The sequence below is a fragment of the Camelus ferus genome, chromosome 1, assembly GCF_009834535.1.
Source record: "Camelus ferus isolate YT-003-E chromosome 1, BCGSAC_Cfer_1.0, whole genome shotgun sequence".
Lineage (NCBI taxonomy): Eukaryota > Metazoa > Chordata > Mammalia > Artiodactyla > Camelidae > Camelus > Camelus ferus.
The window spans coordinates 13191479-13212626 of NC_045696.1; the positions used below are offsets into that span (position 1 = coordinate 13191479).

A 21148-nucleotide genomic window follows, 5' to 3' on the forward strand; every position below is an offset into this window, starting at 1 on the left:
GGATTTACTGCTCCTGTTTTGTCCTGCTTCCTTCCTCTACATGGTCATTTTTTAAAGAAATGTGACTGGAAAGAAGTTTCCCTTCCTATACAGGACTAGCCTTGAGTGAAGCTGAGAACTGAGAGTGCCTTTGGAGTCCCAGTCTCGCCTTTTCCACCTCTTCCCCACCCCGAAGGCCACTTCTCCAAGCACTCCCTTCCCTTAGGTGGAGTGTCTTCCTTGCCCTAGCCCTGTGCACTTTTCACAGGCCTTTGGACACACTTGATCAGTGAATACCTGTTCTTGCTCTAAGCCGTCGGATCCAACTAATAAATGACTTGCATAAGTAGACTGTAACTTGAGCTGTTTTTTTACCCAATGCACTGGCCCCTCCAGTGATGGGGAGAGTCAGGTGGGGAGAAACTTACGGTTGTCAGAGGGGAAAGGTGGCTCTACCTTCTGGAACTGAGAGAGACTTTCTGTTTCTTTAAAAAGCACACTGCATAGATCGTTCTTAGGGATGTCTTTCCCAGAACAGACACTCTTAACTTTATTCCTCCTTTAAAACAACAATCATGGAAGCGTCTTCATTTAAAAGCCCATTTAGTCTTTTCAGGTCAGGCAAGGAGTTAAGTTAAAGCAGTAACTGCTGAGATAGAGGGAAAAAATGCTGGTCAAATATATTTTATCTTTACCTAGTTTTTCTCCCCCCCTACTTCTTCCTTATTTCTGTCTCTCTCCAGCATCTTCTAGGCCAAGAACGGAAAACTCTGAGCATCTACATGCATCAGAAACCCCGTGGGGTCCATGCAAATAGTGCCTTTTCTCTGCAAGAAAGGCCCAGATTTGAAACTTGAAAGGAAAATAAAGCTGAACCGTGAACACCGTCTTTCAATCAACACCGGCCTCTCTCTCTCTTCCTGAATATTTCACCTGAGCGATCTTTTCCTACTAACATCGAGAAATTGCTGAAGGAAGAAATGTTAGACCCAGTTTCTAATTAACTTTGCCATTGATTTCTACATAACCTTGTATGAGTCACTGTTCTTCAGTGAAAGGGATGAAAATCTCAAAGATTTATAGTTGTTCTCAGGGATTTTTTTTTTCTGGACTAGGTTCCAGATATTCTGCAGTTTCTTCATTTTCTCTCCTCTGAACTCATTAGCTTACTCTGTTTTTCACCACAACACACACAGACACACACACACAAACTTATGCCCACATGTACACATCAGATGAGCTTTCAGAATGAAGATATTAGGGGGAAAGAAGGTGCTTATGCACTACATTTAGTAGTTGACATAAAAATGCCCTGTTCTGCAATTTTATATTATGTGCCTTGAATAAAAATTAGTTATCGAGAAGTGTAGAGGAAAGTGGTTCGTGGGCCTTAAAATATTTGTAAACCGACACACAATATATTTTACATATTAGAAGCTGATAAACTTCTTTTTCCACAAATTATTGTAACTGTATGTGAAAAGATACAGCACTGTAACATCTTCTGAAAATGAGAGAAAATATCGTAGTTATATAGAACATATCAAGTAGAATTCCTTTGGTATAATTTCCAGTGAACTGAATAAACTGCTTATTCCTCCTGTAATATATTAGCGTTCTAGTTCATTCTCAGCTAGTTTAGTTCATCACATTTCTATTTGTAAGTTTTTAATATAAGCATCTTAATGCATTTTTTATGAACTACACAGTCTTCTATTTGTTGTTAATAAAATTCTGATTGATCCTAAATCTGAGTGTTGATTACAATCACAGAATAGTATTTGTCCAATATCTGTTATTGCTATTTTAAAGGTCATTTTTTTTCCTTTTCATGTCTGCAACTATTTTTGTACTTAAACTCTAAAGGGACTAGATTAAAAGTTTCTTCTGGTTGTAAAATAATCCTACAGAAACCAATGGGATTTAATTATATGAAATATTGATCCAATGCCTGCTCCTTTCTCACTGTTTTTTCCCAATACCTGGATTCCCCAGCTAATCTCCCTTCCTTCACATCCCCACCTCTGCCCCCAAATCCTGGTGTTTTCCTGAACCCCCTCTCCCCTTTCCTCAGGACCACTTTCTGAGTCTCTGACGGTGTAAATTGCCTCCAAGTTCCGCTGTCATATAGCAGTCTCTCTGCTGCTCCTCTGGCTACAATATCTTTCCTCTGGGTCACTGAAAGAGGGGACCTCTCTGTCTTCCTCCTCTTCATTTCTTTCCCTGAATTCTCTCTAGTCTCAGCCAGAGTGATTGTTACCCGTCTGCCTCATTGTATCCCCTTGTATTTTAGCCACCGAACTCCCTTTCTTCCATCGTTCTGGCCCCATTTCTCTCTTACTTCAGTTCCTTAGAACATGCCGCTTCCTCAGCTGGAATCCTTGCCTTCTCCATCCAAAGTCCCTCCCTGCACCAGATTAACTCATCATCCTTCAGATTTTAGCTGTACCTTCCTCTCCCAGCTTAAATACTCCGGCGAGCTCCCTCAGCTTCAGACTTCCACTGAAGAAGTGCTAATCCTGCTTTGGGTAATAGGATTTTATTCTTTTTCATTTTACTATAAACTATGTGAGGGCAGGGACCATGTCTGTCCTCCCCACTGCCATATCCCCAGGACCTAGAATAATGCCCAGAATGTTGTGGACACTCAGTTTTTGGAATGAATTTTCCCTTTTTAATCTCCTTTTATATTCAGTGCTATTCCAAGTACTATTTAAAATATTTATTAAAAAAATAAAATATTTATAAAATCAGATTTTAAAATGCAAAGATGGTTGATTTCACTTTACTATAATAACTAGGTGTTTGGTATAAACAAAGTTTTGTTTTGGTTTTTAACTCAGCCAGAAATGACTCTGTCAGGCTGAACAGGATTTATCAAATTAGAAAATCTGACAGCTGATGAGACTTGGTGACCAAACATTGTGAATGGGAACAAGCAGTGGGGAAAAAACTGACAGTCAAACTTGTTCTGAAAAAAAAAAAAAAACTGTCATTTTATTATTTAGAAAGCACACACAACAATTTATTGGGTGAAAGAGAAAAGGTAAAATAATTGAGTGTACAAATTCATTTCAAAAGAACCTGTGCCACTTTCCAAGTAATCTCGGTCTCTGTGAGCCTTTTAAGCTTCTGTGTTTCTTATATCTGTACACATAATCGGAGTTATGTGTGTAGATACATGGAAACATGTCACACACTTGTCAGAAATCTTTTCTCCAAACACCTGTAGTGAGCATGTTTTGTTTTCTTCCTGAAAGCTTCCTGCAGGTGTTTTCGTGGCTCACGCCACAGTCTCTTTTCTCTGAGTTCGTCTTTGATGACAAGTAAGGATACTTGTGAAGGAAGATTTCCCCTTAGTTCTTGACTTTTTCTTTAACTTTTTCTGATTTTTGAGTGAGATTCCCAGCTCTTCCATGATGGCATTGAAAGAGAGACACTAGAGAACATGAAATAATAGAGCATCAGTTTAATCACACTATCTCCATCCTCCGTCGATCCGTGTCTTGCCTAGGTTTTAATGAATATGAGGTATTGGTCTAAGGCAACTGTGCCACAACATAAATTCCCAGCCAGTCCCCACACCTCCTCCTCCACCCACTGGCCACCCACTTTTCTTACTTGGGGAAACTGATTCTCGGCAAGTTAGCTGAGCAAACTTTGGGGTTTCATTCACAAATGAAGTAGCATAAAACCACCCAGGTAGGCTCTCAAAATAGACAACTTACCTTTGTGGAGACACCAAAAGAGAGTTAAATTAAGTCATTTCCCCCACTGAGATGATCCAAACATTGATAGGTTTATCAAGGCATACGGACACTTCAGTAATGCTATAGAAAGTGAACAAACCTTCTCTACACCAAGGCTTTGTTTTTTTCTCCCATGAAACCTTACTTTGTTCCTAAAATAAAATCTAATTCTTGATGACTTTCCTTTCTGATAAAAAAAAAGAAAAAAAAACAATTTTAAATTGTATATTTTCTCCAAAAAAAAAAAAAAACCAAAAAAAAAAAAAAAAACAAAAAAACAGAGATCTGACAGCAGCAATGATGCAGCTGTGGTTGAAATGAAAATAATATGGTACTGAACTGCACAGCAAAGACGATGGCATCATACAGAAAGAAAATGGAATTATGATTATAAAATGTTATGCATATGCAGATGGCATATATATGCGTATATATATATTACAATTATGCTGTATCTAGTCACATGCACAATATATAAATGGTGCAATAAGACATAATTTGCTGTCATTTCTTCCAGCCAAGATAAGATCTTTGAGTGACAAATTTCTGCTTTTATAGAGATTTCTACAAAGTAGTGTTTTTGATCAGATTGCTCTTACAATATTCTCGAAAACCTCAAAAGCCTATGGTAAAGCTTATGAAAGTGCAAGCATTATTCCTTCACCATTAACTCACAAAATGCACATGGTTGAAAGTCAAATAACATTCCACCAGATGATTTCTCTAGGGTAAGTGCCTGATGGGAAGAAACTTATATCCCATGTGAACTATGTCTCTGTGGTCCTTGTGTTTCAATGTGCAAATATGTTTTTTGTTTTTTGGGTTTTTTTGAAAATTTGCTCTCCATTTTGTTCCATGAAAGAGTTGATGTAGTTGAAATAAGCAGTATTTTTAATGTTCTACTTGATTTGAAAATCAGACGTATAGATTTAGATCTTAGATGTAAATTACTGGCTTACCAGACATACACTTAAAAAAAAAACTAGCTGTTGGCCTATGACTTTTTGTCTCTTTTACACCTAAGTGTTTATAGGATTTGAATTTCATTTCCATTTTCCTATGGTCCTGAAAAATGAAAATTCAGGTCATGCATGTTACTTTTCTTTCAAACGGGAAGTTGTGGCTTCAGTGAATTGAAAGGCTGTCATGCCACACAAAGAAAAATTCAGGAATGTTTTCTATGAATTATACTGCACCATTGTCATGGCAAGTATGTCACAAATGAAATATAATTGTTGTAACGTTATGTGATGCGATGTTTATGTATTGCTATTAAGATGGAATGAATATTTTATAGTGTCATTATGGTAGATAATGTTGTATTGGGGTTTTGCAAACTTTGTTCAGAAATTTATTTGAATGGAAGAAAACTTTTTTTTTTTTGCATAGGACATTTCTGGTTTCAGAAAGATCATTAAAATGAAAGGCAGGGAGAGAAAAAGAAGGCGTGCCAAGGATTTTACATACATTGTTACACATAAACTTCACAACAGCCTTATAAAGAAGGACTTGTTATGCCTATTACATAATGGGGAAATTTACTATTGGAGATATTAGATAATTTGCCCAAGAAACTTGGTTTGTAAGATAAAGAGTTTGCATTTCAACTCAGTGCATTTGACTCCTCAGACTTAATTGCTTTCCTTTTTTGTTTTATTTGAACTCTGAAACGTTTGATTTCCAACATTTCACTTTATTTTGCACTGAAACAACCAAAATGCATCTCTAGTTGTGGCTTCATAGGGACACAACCAGAAGGGGACTTGAAATCCCTCCTTCCCTATTTTGGGTAAACAGGCAGTTATAGGTCTTATCTTGACAATATGTTTCAATTAAGTTTTCCTTAAAGACACAGTCCTCCTCCAAATTTTATATTGACTTAAAATACAGCAAACATCTTTACTTTTTTGGATTAACCTTGAGCATTTACATCTTGCTGCCAGTGTGAGAATGAACATAAATATAGTTTTATCAGTGGTTTGGTTTTTCTGTCTTTGGTCACAAACTGTGATTTCTTTTTGATTCTGATTTTGTCTCCAGCTGTCGAAAAGAAAATGGCAAGATATCGGGGCTGACCTTTCTGCTTCTGAGTTTTTGCTGTAGTCACAAAGGAAGATGACCTTTAAGGCCCCTGCTGGCCATGAACTTAAGGAAACCATATGCTCTTGTATCCACAGGAAATGAAACTGTGAAGGTTGTCTTTCAACACAGAGTGTCATAAGAGGGGCTCATATTCATTAATCAAGTTGCCTTTTATAATCTCAGGATTAAAGATATATATATAATATATAAAGATTGAACTTCTGAACTAGGACCAAAATTATAGCATCTTTCCAAAGCTTTTACTACTGGACTTGGTTTTCATGAACCCCTTCGTGTGAACAGAAGAATTATATTTAAGTCATGAAGGTTTAAATTTCTTTTTTTTTTTTAAATTCAACAGTTTATCTCATGAGGTCAGCATTTAAGCTTACTAGCAAAGGCTGATGAAAATAGTTCAGGAAAGCAAACTGTAGACTGATCTCATTCACAAGGACAAAAATTCCTAGTAAAAATATTGGCAAATTAAATCTAGTAGCATAGCAAAATTTTAATCAATACTACCAAGTAGAAATTTTATTCAGCAATGTGAGTATGGTCTAAAACTAGAATATCTGTCAATATGAATAAAGGAGAAAATTATATGATTATATCAACCGATGCCAAAACATATCATTTAATAAAGACTCAAGATTCTCACAAAAATAAGAAAACACTATCACCATTATAATTTATCATTTACTGGAGATTATACAGAATACAGTAAGATTAAAAGATTAAAGTGTTGGCAGAGTGTTTCTTTCTTTTATTTATTTTTTCCTAAATGCTTTCATCAGAAAGTATCAAACAGAATGTTGTTCACCCAGCTGCCTTGTTATAGAGGCAGGGAAACTAGAGGTAGGGAACACCAGCAGTGTCCTCCAGTGTTTTGCAGACTGGAGATTCCCCTGGTAGCAAGGATCCTAGGTCCTCCCATTTTTCTCCAGTGGATGGAATTCGTGTTTTTAATGAATCTACATATGTGATCATGAATTACAGTTGTGAGTTGACCCTTGGTATCAGAATGCTGGAATTTAAGTTTCAGTTATGCTGCTTAGTTAGCTGGGTTACACTGGACAAGGTGTTTATTTTTCCTTTGATTCAGTTTTCTTACCTGTAAAATGGAAACAATAGTAGAATTCTTTTCATAGAGCTTTAGGAAAATCATTAAGCTGACAGATGTAAAATACTTAGCACAATGTGGCACATGGTAAGTACTTGCTTTCTTTAAAATAAAATGTTATACATCACTAAAAATATTTCAAGTCTATGGCACTCATCTATCATCTCTCTCTCTCTCTCTCTATTTTTTTAGTGGCGACAAGGAACAGTGAAAAGTTGATGCCTCTTTCATTTTAGCCTTTGCACGCCCTTCTCTGCATCAATTCCTTTGCATTTTTTCTACGAGTGTTTTAGCTCAGATGGGTCCTATACATGTTTAAAGCATAGAATTTTCAATGCCTGTTATTATTTCTTTTACCCAGTCCACAACACGTTTCAGTGTTTATGTGTTTATAGGCTTTATGACAGCTTGTATCTTGCCCATGAGGGACAGGTGCTCATCTATAGGAAGGAAATGGAAGGTCACTGCAGTTCCTTGCCATTTATAAATATTATCACCTTTGTGTTAGGAACCCACTTACAATGAATCCCTATGCTGATAAGTTTGATGGGAAATTTATTTGCTAATGAATTTATAGTAGTAAACAATGTTACTGCCATTTATGCTGCTCCTGATACCATCCAAAGATAAAGTGGTGTGTGTGTATGTGTGTGTGTGTGTGTGTGTGTGTGTGTGTGTGTGGCTTTAGAAGAAAGGAAACTGGGAAGCAGAAGATAATCTCTTGGAGACGACAGCTGGATCTTCAACTAGAATGGTAGCTTTCTTGGTTTTAAAAGGAGAAGGATTTGCTTCTTTATTCTGCAGAAAGTCATTCCTCTTCTCTACTTCTTCGGTGCTGGTTGTGTGTCCCTAATGAGCCCCCCTTTCTCTCCCTTCTCTTTCCTTTGTTTACCTCCCTCTTTGGCTCATTTCTCTTTATAATTGCTGACTGCAAGGCACATCCTTTGAATTAACCCCAGTTGTTTGATTTCTTGGTACTAGTGTGAACCTTAACATAAATTATTCTCTTCTCCTGACACATTTGCCCTTTTATGGCAAATACTGCCCTGGAAAGTTGGAAGAAGTTAATCAAGTTCTTCTTGTTTTGCACTTGCCTCAGAAAATAAAATAGTCCAGGGCAGAGAATGATTTTTTTTTTTTAAGTTGTAGGAAAAGCTTTATGCTACAATTTGATTAGAGTTTACAGTATTGAAAGAACACAGGCTAACCTGTCTGGGATTGGCTTTCATACCGGTTACAAACTTGGCATCAGGATGTGAATATCAGATTGATTTCTCATCATATATTTAACATTTATGTGCTCAATATTTTCATTCATTTAGATGAACTACTTTTAATACATAACTTTAAGGGTTTTTCTGACAAATTAATTTTTTAGGAAGTCTGGACTAGCCAAGAATATAACACAGATTTTGCATTTTGCATAGGTTTCTCCCTTTAATTTATTAGGCTCCTTATTCAAAGATACTTGAAGTGATCTGTGGCAATGTCTAATAAATTTTCACCTTATGCTTAGAAGAAAAGAAAAAAATATAGATAATATCCATGCCATTTTATAGATGTAAAATCTTTTATTTTATGTATATACTTACCATAACTTAAAGGCAAACACTATGATTTCAGGTCTTTTTGTAAAGAACATTCTGAATAAAATATAGAATATCAGTAAGTATAGAAGGGAATAGGTGGCTGAGAAATAATGGGAATATTATTACTATTATTTTCTTGATTTGGTTAAATGATTATCATAGTTCTGCAGAGGCAGTGTCTCAGTAATTTTTTTTTTTTAACAAGAAGGATTAAGCATTCACACCCCCTGAGGTCTAGTGTGAGTATAAACCTAGAATATTCAACATGTTCTGTGCCTGCAGAAACAGACTCACAGACTAGAAAACAAAATTATGGTTACTGGGGGGAAAGAGGGGAAGGGACAAATTGGGAGTTCTAGATTTGCAGGTACTAACTAATATACATAAAATAGATAAACAACAAGTTTATAGTGTATAACACAGGGAACTATATTCAGTATCTTGTAGTAACCTATGGTGAAAAAGAATATGAGAACAAATATATGTATGTTCATGTATGACTGAAGCATTGTGCTGCACACCAGAAATTGACACAACATTGTAAACTGACTATACTTCAATAAAAAAAAATTTTTAAACATGCTCTGGGCCTAGAGTCAGGAAAATTTTTAAGGAATATGACAAAAGAATCCTACTCATTCATTTGCTACCTTGCCACTTTGGAAAGTCTGGTCACCTATCTGCACAAGTGTTTTACTTCTCCACAGGACGACTGATGATCTAAGAACAGGGATCAAGCTTCAGTCGTCCCTCACTAATTACATGAAGGAAAAGGTTGGGAGATGCTTGGAGCAGCTATGCATGCAGCTTCTTTGTGTACAGCTCTTGTGTTCCAGAACTCAGGATTTGCACTCCATTTACTCTGGTTTTGTCAGTTTTCTGGGTTCATTCAGAATCCCTGGGCCATCTTTCATGCAACAAACCCTGGGATTTTTAAAAAATGGATCTGTGAGGTTGAGAGTTAGTCATTATATTAGCTTCCAGAATAGTGGTTATAATGAATTGTGCCTGGAAGCTCATGAGGAAGCTGACTCTCATCTCCTGAGTCTGTGCCAAAAATCTCAGGTGGAGAAATCTCAATACTGTACTAAAACTTCAAAGTCTGGTCCCTGCTCTTATCCTCACCTGGGACCCAGCGCCCGCTCCTTGCACAGACCAATTCCCTGCATCTTTGATGCTTTACTCTGGCTCTTCATAGGTGGCCACCCCGCACAGTCCTGACTTCCCTTCCTTTGGCTGTAGCACGGAGACGCTGTTAGCTCACATTTCCTAGCTCCTTTTAATGTCGTGTCTTCACCATCTTTATGTCCTTTTGCATCTTTTCTCTCCTATTTCATCTTTGTTCCTTTACCTAAGGCTTGGCGCTGACGTTTTAGCTCTCAAATCCTAGATTTAAGCTTTTAATTCTTTGCATGAATGCATGTCCTAGAATTCTTTGTTTTCCTATCTGAGGTCTTCAAACCAAAATATATATCTAGGGAAGGGGGTGGACACAGGGTTACTTATGATGTCAGATACACAAGGATCATCTCTGTTGGGCTCATTTTTATTTAAAGATTTTATTTAGAAAAAATTTTTCTTCCATTATATTAAATTTAAGCATACTATGAAATGTCATTCTCTCTCTCTTTGTATGTATGTGTGTATTTTATATATATATATATACATATATATATATATATGTATATATATATTTATATTTTTAAGAATTATTAAATTCTTCACCTGGGGTGGCACGTCCAGGTCTATACCTCCAAACTCTTGGGGTATAAGGATGTGTATGTTCATTCTCTTCTAACATTAGGGATAATTTCATGGAAAACTTTGAAATGTGAGGTTCACACTGAGGCAGAACATTTTGATATTAATCCATGTGCTTTTTCCAGTTCTTCTGAATCTCAACCTTTTTTTCCCCACTTTTAAAGTTACAGCAAGAGCTTTTATATATTGCCCTCAGGGTAAAGATGACATAGGAAAAAAAGAGTCAAATTTTCAGCTTTGAGTTCTTAAATAGACTTGTGTGGATCTATAGAAGCCATTGCTGTCTTTGAAGCTATTAATTATGATAGCCAGGTGTTTGAAAGAAGAGGAAAAAAAGTACTTTGAATTGTAAACGTTCGCCTTAGAGCCTTCAGGATCCAGTATATAGGACTGGGGATAGTGGTGAAGATAGGACTGTCCTGTATCTACTTTCAAGGAGAAACATCCAACCAGGTGATGGGAAAGCCTCGACACTGAGGAATACTTAAGAAAGGGTTCCTCACTTGCCACTTCTGGGGTTTAACTCCCAAGGGTGAGATGAAGCAAACAGCCTAATAAGTGTGGGGACCTGAGAACACAGGGACATTGTGCCCCCTCTTTGTCATAGGCTCTCAGAAGAAGCACTCACTTGAGTGGATAAGTGTCATCGGGACCTTTCATCAGGCCACCTGGAGACTGTCCTCTGAGTCTTCCATGGCCTCTGAAGGTTCTCTAGAACCAGTGGCCAGAGAGCAGAGTCATTTCTGCAGTGAAGATAAGCTTCAGGTGGGCTCACATCCCAGAGGTAAGCAGCTCTCTTTGCCTAAAAGCAGCAGAAATGTGGGTTTACCTGCCAACCCAAAGCACCCACAGTCCCTTTCTCCTCTCTGCAGTCATTGTCAGAGGCCACTATGACTTTCATCTCCAGTCCTCTAGCTTCTCTTTGGCCTCTTCTCAGGGATTTGGGTAGCATCTAAGCTTAATGATTTCCCTCTAGTTTGTTCTTTCTTTCCTAGTGGTCAAAAACTGGTCAGGGATAGGAAAAAGAGGTAGGAAAACATCATTATATGTATTTTCTCAAACTTGATCCTCTGGTTTTGGCTCTTGCTAATTAGAGATAAACTTTTTGAAATTTAACTTATTCAACAAAACACCTAGCTCTTGAGATTGAAAGCTATGGTTTTTAAGATTTTTCTCTGTGGTACAAAGTTGTAAAGTCCACTTAAAACTGAAAAGCTAAGAGTTTGGTTCATCTCTGGGTAGGAAACAATGCATATAAAAGTCTTGATGATTGATAGCGGAGAAAGGTAGGGGTAAAAACAATGGAAAATAAAAGTGCATCATCCTTTTCCTTCTTTTCCCTTTGCCTCTCTTTAGCAGAATTATTTAAGTTCCACTTACAGAATAGAGACTTTCCTGGGCACTCCAGCCCTATCGATCTCTTTCTGGAATTGTGATTGAGTATGTAGTAGTTCCATAGCTTCAAATTGCTTGCCAGGTACTTTTCTTCTTCTTCTCTCTCTCTCTTTTTTTTTTTTTTTTTTAGCTTATTCTGTAGGCTCATCAAAGTCAAAAACAATTCTACTTCTGTAATCTTCCCTGTGTTTGTAATGATTTGGTTATGATTGATTGGGTTGGAGCCCTCTCATTCTCTGATGCTATAATGTCTGTTTTCTCTGCATCCAGAGCCAGCCATCCCACCCTGAAGTTCTGGCAGGGCAAGGTAATTCCATCTATTGCAATATGAATTTAATGTGCTCAGGATTGCCACATAATAAATAAATATATATTTATAAAATATATTGTTCATGTATATGTTAGTATACATACATGCTAATACATGTATTTATACGCATGTATGTATATATATAAATTCTTTAAGCTTTTTTTTTTTTTTACTGCTTCTACATTTTTATTTTCTTCCCACTTTCTACTGGAATTAAAAAATACCATGGTTGGAAGAGAATTTTAAGAGCAACACCCTCATTCTACTAGTTGAGAACACTGAGGATGAGGGAAGGACAGTGACCTGCCTAAAGGCACAAAGCCATTCAGCAGAAGCACTGGCATAGGAATTCCTGGCTTGTGATTCCCAATTCATCTCCCTGTTGGGTCACAAACATCTTTCAGAGTTTGTTTGGTTTACTAGATGTTGCCAACTTGTACGTTGGAAAAGTTATTTCTAAAAGGATGTTAATTGCTTCCTGGCCTCTCTGTTGATTAATGAATGTTTGGGTTTCCAGGCAAAGAAAAGCCTCTTTACGCAATTACAGAAATAACGTGATTAGAGAGACTTCTCCAGACCTCTTGCTAAATAAGTTAATCAGACTACAGAAGATATAAAGCCGAGGACACTTGGAAGCATCTGATAATGTGCCAAGTGGCAGTGAGGAAAGATAAATTCCAAATTACAGCAGGTTATCTGCAGACAGTAGTTTCTTAGTTCTTGTGGTTGACTAAAGACATTCTTTTTTGAAGTTGAAAAATCTGAATATTTGACTATTTTTAAGTCTGAAAACTCCAGTTGAAAAATTAGGGAAAGAGAAAGTTGTGGCTAAGCTAAATTAAACATTTTAATCAGTAGGGAGAGCTACAGCAGTGTCATTACATCACTCAGGTTTTAGTCATTATTTTTGTGTGTCTCTGTATACATTGTAATGTGGAAACACACTGCTGTACAGCGTGGCCAATTAGCTATATTTGGGCTGACAACTACGAAGCTCAGATTCTGCAGGGTGTTGAAACCATACGACGTGTTCGTAATGTTGGTTTTCTATCACAAGAATGCCCTTCTCTTTGCAAATAGAATTTCTTTGAAAATTTAAAGGAGAATCCCATTTTATGTGATACATGTCTCTGTGGAGAGGATTTTGAAAGCAAAAATGATTTTAATATGCTTGTGCATCTGGACATAAAATTCCATAACTGTGAGAAGCATAATGAGATGGTTCCTAAAGGCAAGTTAAAACTGCAGCATCGAGCAGAAATTTTTCATTATCTATAAGAGTTAATTAATAATGCCATTTGGCACAGTTAGATGTGCAGAAAATAGTACAAGAAGTAAGAATGCTTTGCTTTCCTTTTGCTTTTCCAGGCTGTTCAGGCTACTTTTAAATTGCTTACTAGGAAATAGACCTTAGAGCATAAGGGTCATGGGCTTGGAAACTAATTGGGATTCATTATTTTGCCTCTTTGTCACAGATGGCTCATATAGAACATAATATAATGCTGCAAATGCAGTGAGGTATTTGGAAATAATTTTCCTTGGGTGGGTTTATAATCATATAATCCAGCTGATTTTCCTAAGGGCACAATCTCTACCCACCATGGATTCCTTAGGTAGTTCCAATTTTGCTGGAAAAATTCTAAATTAATTCAGTTTATAATTTTAGTCTAAAATAAAATAAGCTTTATATTTTTCCATATTGCATTAGGTTATACATGTTTGTTAAGAAACAAATTAGACAACATTACATTCTCCATAGATGTCAATGCACTTCTCAGTTTTTTTCACACCTCCTCACTCTCATCCTAACTTTAAACAATATTCCTCAAAATATAGTACACAGATGACCTGTCAGTGTTAATAGAAACTCACACAGACCACCTAATTTGGAGTCACACTGTGGTATTCAAGCTAGTTTTAATGAAAACTCATGCTTACCAACTACTTTTAAGTAAAACAACTGTATTTAGGCTTGTTGGAACAAAAAACTCATGCAAGAAAAGCTATTAAAAAATTCTTGCATTGTAGATAATTTTCATGAAAAGTCATATACATGACCTAATTTTAGAAAAAAAAAACTGCTGTATGTAAGCTATCTTTTACACGAACTAGTGTGCAAACTACTTATAAGCATTTACTTTCAGGTTTAGTTAAAAATTCTGATTCCTGGACTACATTCACTGAGGGGGAGTCCCTGGAGGCCCAGCTTGTAACCTGTGCATTTCCCAGGTGATTCAGGGGTATTCTGAAGTCTGGAAACCAGTGACATAAAAAAAAAAAAAAGAATTTGAAAATTTTTATTTCATGTTCAAGCCCCCTTTTTTCTAAATTTCACTTAAAATGCAATGGCCTCACCTCAGGGTCACTGTGGTCTTAGTGGTCATTTGATGGCAAGAATTGGTGGTCTGAGAGCATGTATAAAAAGAGAAAGTGGAGAGTGTAAGGAACCTAGGGTCTGAAGTGATTAGGGATTTCAAAAGTTACGAAAAGGGCACAGAGAGAGCAGTGAACTACCCACCTGAATATTCTGAGGAAGCCTACCACTTATAATGAAACATGAATATTAATAATGGACTCTAATGACATTTCTATCTCGAAGATGTGCACAGTATCTTCCTGAAGTCTCCTAGAGAAGGTTTATTAACTATTGAATGCTAAATATAAGCTGTGTATCTTGCTTGGTATTAATGGTCCTAACTCTAGAATCAACCAATAAATAGTAATGACTTGCTGAGTGCCAATTATATGCTAAGCTTCCCCTTTAAGTCACTACTGCACACTAGAATCCACAGGGTACCTTAAAACTGCTATTGTTCTGTTGCCATTCAAGGCTGATTAAATTAAAATTTCTAGAGATGAGGTTCACATCTTTTGCTCTAGGACCTCATGTATTGCTAATTTGGGTCCTTCTCTTGGGCACAATGAACCTGCCATTGATTTTTAATGCTTATGTGAGGAAAAGTGGTCTCAGAGATGGTTTGAATCTCTAAATTGGAAAAACTATTTTCTAAACCAACTCTGTTTTAAGATATATGGTAAATTGTATTTATTGCCGATGTGACCAATGAGCAATACAAATAAATTAATTCCTTTATAAGAAACTGTAGAAACTGTCTGTTAACCAATATTTATTAATAGGACTCATAAATGATCTCATTTTCTATGGCATTATGTTATTTTATTTGATTCTCAAAGCAAATATATCAATGTATTATCTTCATGTTACAAAAGAGGAAACTGAAGTTCAGAGAAGTTAAAAATATATTCCAAATAATAAATATTATTGTTTACTGAGTGGCAACACTGTGCCAGGCAAGGTATCTCATGTATTGTATATTATCACTGGATAAGATACACATTATCATACGAGTGTTCCTTGGAGTATGATCTGTAGAAACTTGGTCTGTCAAGATACTTTGGGGAAAAAAAAGGTTCTGTATCTAACAAGTTGGGAAGTGCTGGGTACTCTTCCATCTTGTTGAAAATTCTCAGTACATCGTTAACATATTAAACACACTGAAATGTCATGTGGTGAAGGGATGTTTAGCCTACTGCTCCATGGATTACTTGACCAAGAAAATTTTATCTGAGTAAAACTTGCCAGTGGAAGCCATTTTGAAAAATACGCCTTCATCACAACCTTATGACCTACAAACTATATCCCAATATTACATATTAAGAAACCAAGGCTCCGAGAAAGTCAGTCACTTGTCACTTACAGCCATTCAGCATGCGACTCTACTAGAACTTGGATCTAAGTTTGGCTAATTTAGAAAATTCTTTTCTGATTCTAATTCTAGGACTCCCAGTTGCTGACTCTGATATCTAGTTCTCTGTTAGCAAACCTGAAATAAAACTGTGGAAAGGGTGAAGTGCTGGGCTGTTTGTTAAAATATTTGGAAACCATAAAATAATATATAACTATCAGAATTAGGTAGTACACAATTTAAAGTAGTACACAAATATCAGTTTTACTCAAATGTCTGAATTACACTTTTGAAGGACATTCTCCATAGAAAGGCAAGTTTTGTGACTGTTAACCTTGATCATCTATACTTTGTTAATCGTTCTTGAACTTTCTGGGTAGGATTTTTGGTTTATTTAATAGTCCTTGGGAATATTAATTTCTGTAACTTGTGGTTTCTATATACAGAATCAATGAATTATTAATTACATAATACTTATCCCAACATCTGATTTTATTGACTATGAGAATGTGAGCTCTGACCTGGCAAACAGTATGTTGCTTTTCCCTCAATAACAGTAAATAAATGTTAGTGTTATTTATAGATATTTTCCTAAAAGTACATTTATTTCAAAAAGAAAACAAGACTGAGAAACAACGAGGGCAAAAGAGTCAACTTTCCTGAACACACTTTACTGGAGAAATATATAGTTGATTGGAAAGATTTGTGATTCAAAAATTGGAACCCATTTAAAGCTAAGTGAAGAGAAGGCAAAATGCTACATGATTGCACAGATGGTACATCTCTACTTCTGAGAAATATATTTTGGGGGATCATTTCATATGTCAAAGGTGACCCCATTAAGGAGAACAAAAACAAATGGATCCCATGTTGAGGGAAGATGAAAGGCATCTTCAAGTCCCCTGTTCACTGTGAAGAGGAAACAAGCTCAGAGGGACAGCAGGTATCCTCCATCACAACAAATTAAGTGTGTAGTTGGCTTTCTATGTCACCAAGCTCAGTTAGAGTGGAAATTATTTACAGTATTTTGAATGCAGGTTGAAAATAAATCTACAGAGATGTGTAACTAATGTGTATGGAAATTCTTTCCTTTATTCATTTTCTCCTCCTTGTCCTTCTCCTCAGTATGCTTGGAATGAGTTGAAAATGGCAAAGGATCCAGAGAAATGAGTGTGAAAGTGGCAAGGTTCAGAAAAGATTGCTACAAAATCAACCACTCTATCCCGGATGAGTAGAAAGGGGATGAAATAGCATCTTGTGGAAAGATGTTCATCAATGCACAGAATGAGGGCGAGTGAATGGAAAATAGAAGATGCTGTGCATTAATTTCTACCTCAGGACTTTGCTTGGAGCTTGTAAAAAATAATCTATAACTTGAAAAAAAATCACAGTTCCTTAACAACTCTGAGCATACTATCTATCTGAAACTGGAAAATTGTTAACCTCTACAAGTAAATGTTACTTGAGAGCTTGATATTAATGAATTTCTATTCAGGGATCATTCTTGACTGTGTTGTGTCTTCCTGAATGATACTCAACTTAGCTAATGCTCTTCTTCTGTGACACTAGAAGTTTCAAGTTTACTTTTCATTTTCTGGGTCACATTTTTGAGTCTTTAAAACCTAAGACATCTTTGAATCTCTGTATAAATAATACATTTTAAGTAGTAAGCTCAATTTGAATTAAAATTTAATATTGTTAAGGAGTTATTATGAAAAGATGGGGCTTTGGGTAGTTGGAAATTGTGGCTGTATGGAACGCATGGTACAGGGAAAAGGAAAGAGGAGAAAAAAAGTTTCACAAAGGTGAAAAGAATTCCACAAAATTAGCATTTTGTTTTTGTGCTTTGCACAATTGAAAGTCTGAATCTACTTTTTCATGAGGAAAGAGTTGATTATTTTTTCATGCATGAAAATACAACTAAGATAATCATTCTTTTGATGGTATAGCTTATTCTTGTAAATACATATACCCTGGAGTCTTTTACCCCTAACATACCTCTGTTTCAACATAAGATGCACATGTGTTTCCAGTGCATTGAATTCAACATCTAGAGTACATGGGTTTTGCTATCTCAAAGGGACAGCAGTTATGACTATTTATGCTTAGTAGATACAGATATCAACAATACCAATCAGCAGAAACAATTTCTACTGGGCACACCTTTTTTTTTTTTTTTTTTAATGATTACACAGTGTGAACTGAGGACTGTGTCCGAATCCCTCTCTCCTCTCGAATTAATTTGCCACATTCTAAATCCGTAGATAAAGTGGTTCCAGAGGTGGAGTTGGTTGGATGGGTTTGCTTACATTGCAGTCCATAAAAGAAACAAAAAGCCTTGCATGCAAAAGAAATGAGAAAAAAATACAGAAAAATGAATAAATCACAGGCAAAAATGGGTTTTTAAATGAAAATTTAAATCAAATGAAGCTGGCAGTTATGAGAAGCACATTAAAGCATAACATATACAAGCTTTTATTTTTCAAATTAGTTGCATAAAACAAGACACCTCAAGAGCAAATCGAAAGTTAAAACAAAGCAGATCAGTTCATTCTCCCTTTAATTAAAGACAACTTTCTCTGAGAAGGTCTAGGAAAGGGGTTCTTAATCTTTTCACAATTGTCTTGTAATTCGGGGGTATTTTCATGGCGAAGCCAGGTTATAATCAATCATCTCCATCTTTGGGAGTTTAAGGGGAGTTTCCCCTTAAAGGAAGTAGGACTCATATGAGATTATTAACCAGAACCGGCTACGTTGTTTGTGGGGCCCAGAGCAAGACGGAAATATGGAGCCCTTGTTCTAAAATTATTAAGAACTTCAAGACAGTGATAGCTGAGCATTAAACTAGTTTTACAATGAATAATTCATAGTTCCAAAATTCTACACGGTATCTTTAAATTGAATGGGTGACCAAATGCTCTACAGTGGGTCTGAGCTTTGTGTTTGTTTATTCTCATATGCTTACGAAGGAATTATCTTTAATCACAGCCATCTTCTTCAGAATAGTGCAAGCCCCTGGTGTAATTTTTGTCAACAACTAACAGACAAAAATAGTTGACTCTTGAAATCAACCATGATCCTAATTATAATTTGGAAAAAAATAAAAAGTCTTTAATGTATTTTATTGTGATTCTGTATTGTTCATCGTATTCCTGGCAATTTTTTTTGTGATTTATTCTTTTACAAAACATATTTTGATAGAGGTAAAAGCTCCGTTTCAAAATATTACATCTATATCTTTATGTAAATTGCTTTGCATTAGTACATGTGCTCAGTGTCTACACTTAAGAGATGGTAACATTTTTCTTGAAGGTCTCTATATTTTTTCCAATTTTGAATTTACTTCTTTCTTCCCCTAAGGTTTCTATCTTAAAAGCAAATAACTGTTCAAGAAATTAACTCAGTTTGGAATTTCTGCATTGTCATTCCAAATAGTGCTAATTGGGTTTAGTGTATAAGGCAGTTCATTCTTTTCATTAATAAATGATGGGGCTACAGTGCCAGCAGCACCCGGCAGTGATTCAATAGCTCTTTGCTCTAACTCAGAAATGGCTCTTCTGGGCAACTAATTCAATAGACTGTTACAGACAAAGGGCATCCTTATAAACCCCAAACTTAAGACAGATAACGCAAACTAAAATCTACCCAGTCCTGGAAAGAGATGACTCACCTGTTCAATATCGTTGTTCTTCCGTGATTTGTATATAAATTCTCCAATGGCTACAAATACAGAAAGGACCAGTCCTGCAGCCAGAACAATGAAGATACCTCCAATATTTTCGACTCCCAGAGCACTGGCCTCTTTGTTGTCTTCCTCAGGGCAGCCATTCCCACGCCACCACTTCTCTTTCATCATATGCAGTTTCCCCTCTTCTTGTAACTGAAGAATAGCAATGGTAATTTTATCTCGGTAAGGAGAACCTGTAAGTAAGATCATTTGGATATTGGTCACCAAAAGGTTGAAGAAGATGCACAGAAGGTTTATTGTCTTAGAGGTAGCTACTTTATAGCTGTTGGAAAACCCCAATCCACAAATTGATCATCAAAGGGCATGAAAGTTCAATCCTATGTATTTTCTGACACTTTCCTTGACTTTATTTACTTTGTTATTTTTTAAATTGAACTGTAGTTGATTTACAACATTGTGTTAGTTTCTGGTGTATAGCATAGTGATTTAGTTCCTGTTTCTTTTCCTATTCTTTTTCATCAAAGGCTATTACAAGATATTGAATACAGTTCCCTGTCCATCCTGTATTTTGAATAATTGGAAAGGAGAGAGCTGATATGTTGAGATTAACTCTTACCCAGACTGTCTGTTCCTTTTAAGTAAGAAAAAGCTGAGCTGGGAATTCCATAACATCCCTCTGCTTCTGGCGATTTGTTTTCATGAATCATTTCCCACGTTAGGGAATTTTGTTGTGCAGATTCCACATTTTTCTAGGCTTTTGGTTGTCAAATATTGTGACAGCCTGGCTAGAGGAACATCAGTGCCACTTTCTCTGCTTCCTAGGAGAGTTGCTAGACATTTCCTTATCTCCTTTACAGTTCACTGTGGTGACTGACCAATTTCTAGTCACTGAGAGCTAGGGCAATATATGACTATTTCCAGTCCTGTCTCATACATCCTCCCAACATCTCTCCCTCACTTTCCTCAGATAGGCAGCAAGGAGGAAAAGATTTTAAGTCACTAGCAATAGTGGAACCACTAATTAGGAAGGGCTTGGATCCCAGGATGACTGCGTGAAGCAGAATCTCTCTTTCAACCCACAACTGTACCGTGAGGTCAAGAAATAAACATCTACTGTGTTAGCCATTAAAAATTTATAGATGTTGGTTATAGTAATTACTCCACTAACTAATATACCTATTAAGATACTATTAAGAGTAGGTTTTAAATAATATAAAGGTCTTACAAAATTCAGTTAGATTTAGAAAATTTGCAAGCACTTTATTGATATTATTTATCCTCTACCTTCTAGTAATGCCAGTGAACTTTTGATTACGTTAGGGCTAAAGAACATCAACATCAGACTCCAGCCATAGCTTGCCCAGAACTGGGTTCTTAGGTCAATGATGCAAAGAAGAGATTAAAAAACAAAAAGACGGTAAGACTTCCTTACTCAATTTCTCCTTAGATGTTAAGAATTTTTGTTAGTGTTTCTTCTACTTTTTAGGAAAGTAGTAGACCATAGCTCTTTCTGTTTGTAAACTTTAATGTTCTTCTTGGTGGAAATAGAAAAATGCAAAAAAAAAAAAAAGTAGCAAATAGAAAAATGTGGCATTTTAGAATCAGAAAAGATCCTAGGAGCCATATAGTCCAGACTACTTATTTAGAATTGAAGAATTTAGGATGCGAACGTATGGGTGAAAGTAATAGTTACTGGCAGAGGAAAGAATTTAACGTAATACTCCTTACTTCTCTTGGTGTTATTTCCTTGAAAGCTTCTCCCATTACC

General features: G+C 36.2%; 1 protein-coding gene across 1 annotated transcript in view; it reads right to left on the reverse strand.

The window, feature by feature from the left end:
• Nucleotides 1-2959: 2959 nt before the first annotated feature.
• GRIK1 (glutamate ionotropic receptor kainate type subunit 1) overlaps nucleotides 2960-21148 on the reverse strand; it is a 354625-nt gene continuing 336436 nt past the window's right edge. Inside the window, 2 exon segments of the mRNA XM_032476648.1 lie at nucleotides 2960-3418; nucleotides 19363-19613. Coding sequence (XP_032332539.1) covers nucleotides 3263-3418; nucleotides 19363-19613 — 407 coding nt within the window. The 3' untranslated portion in view covers nucleotides 2960-3262.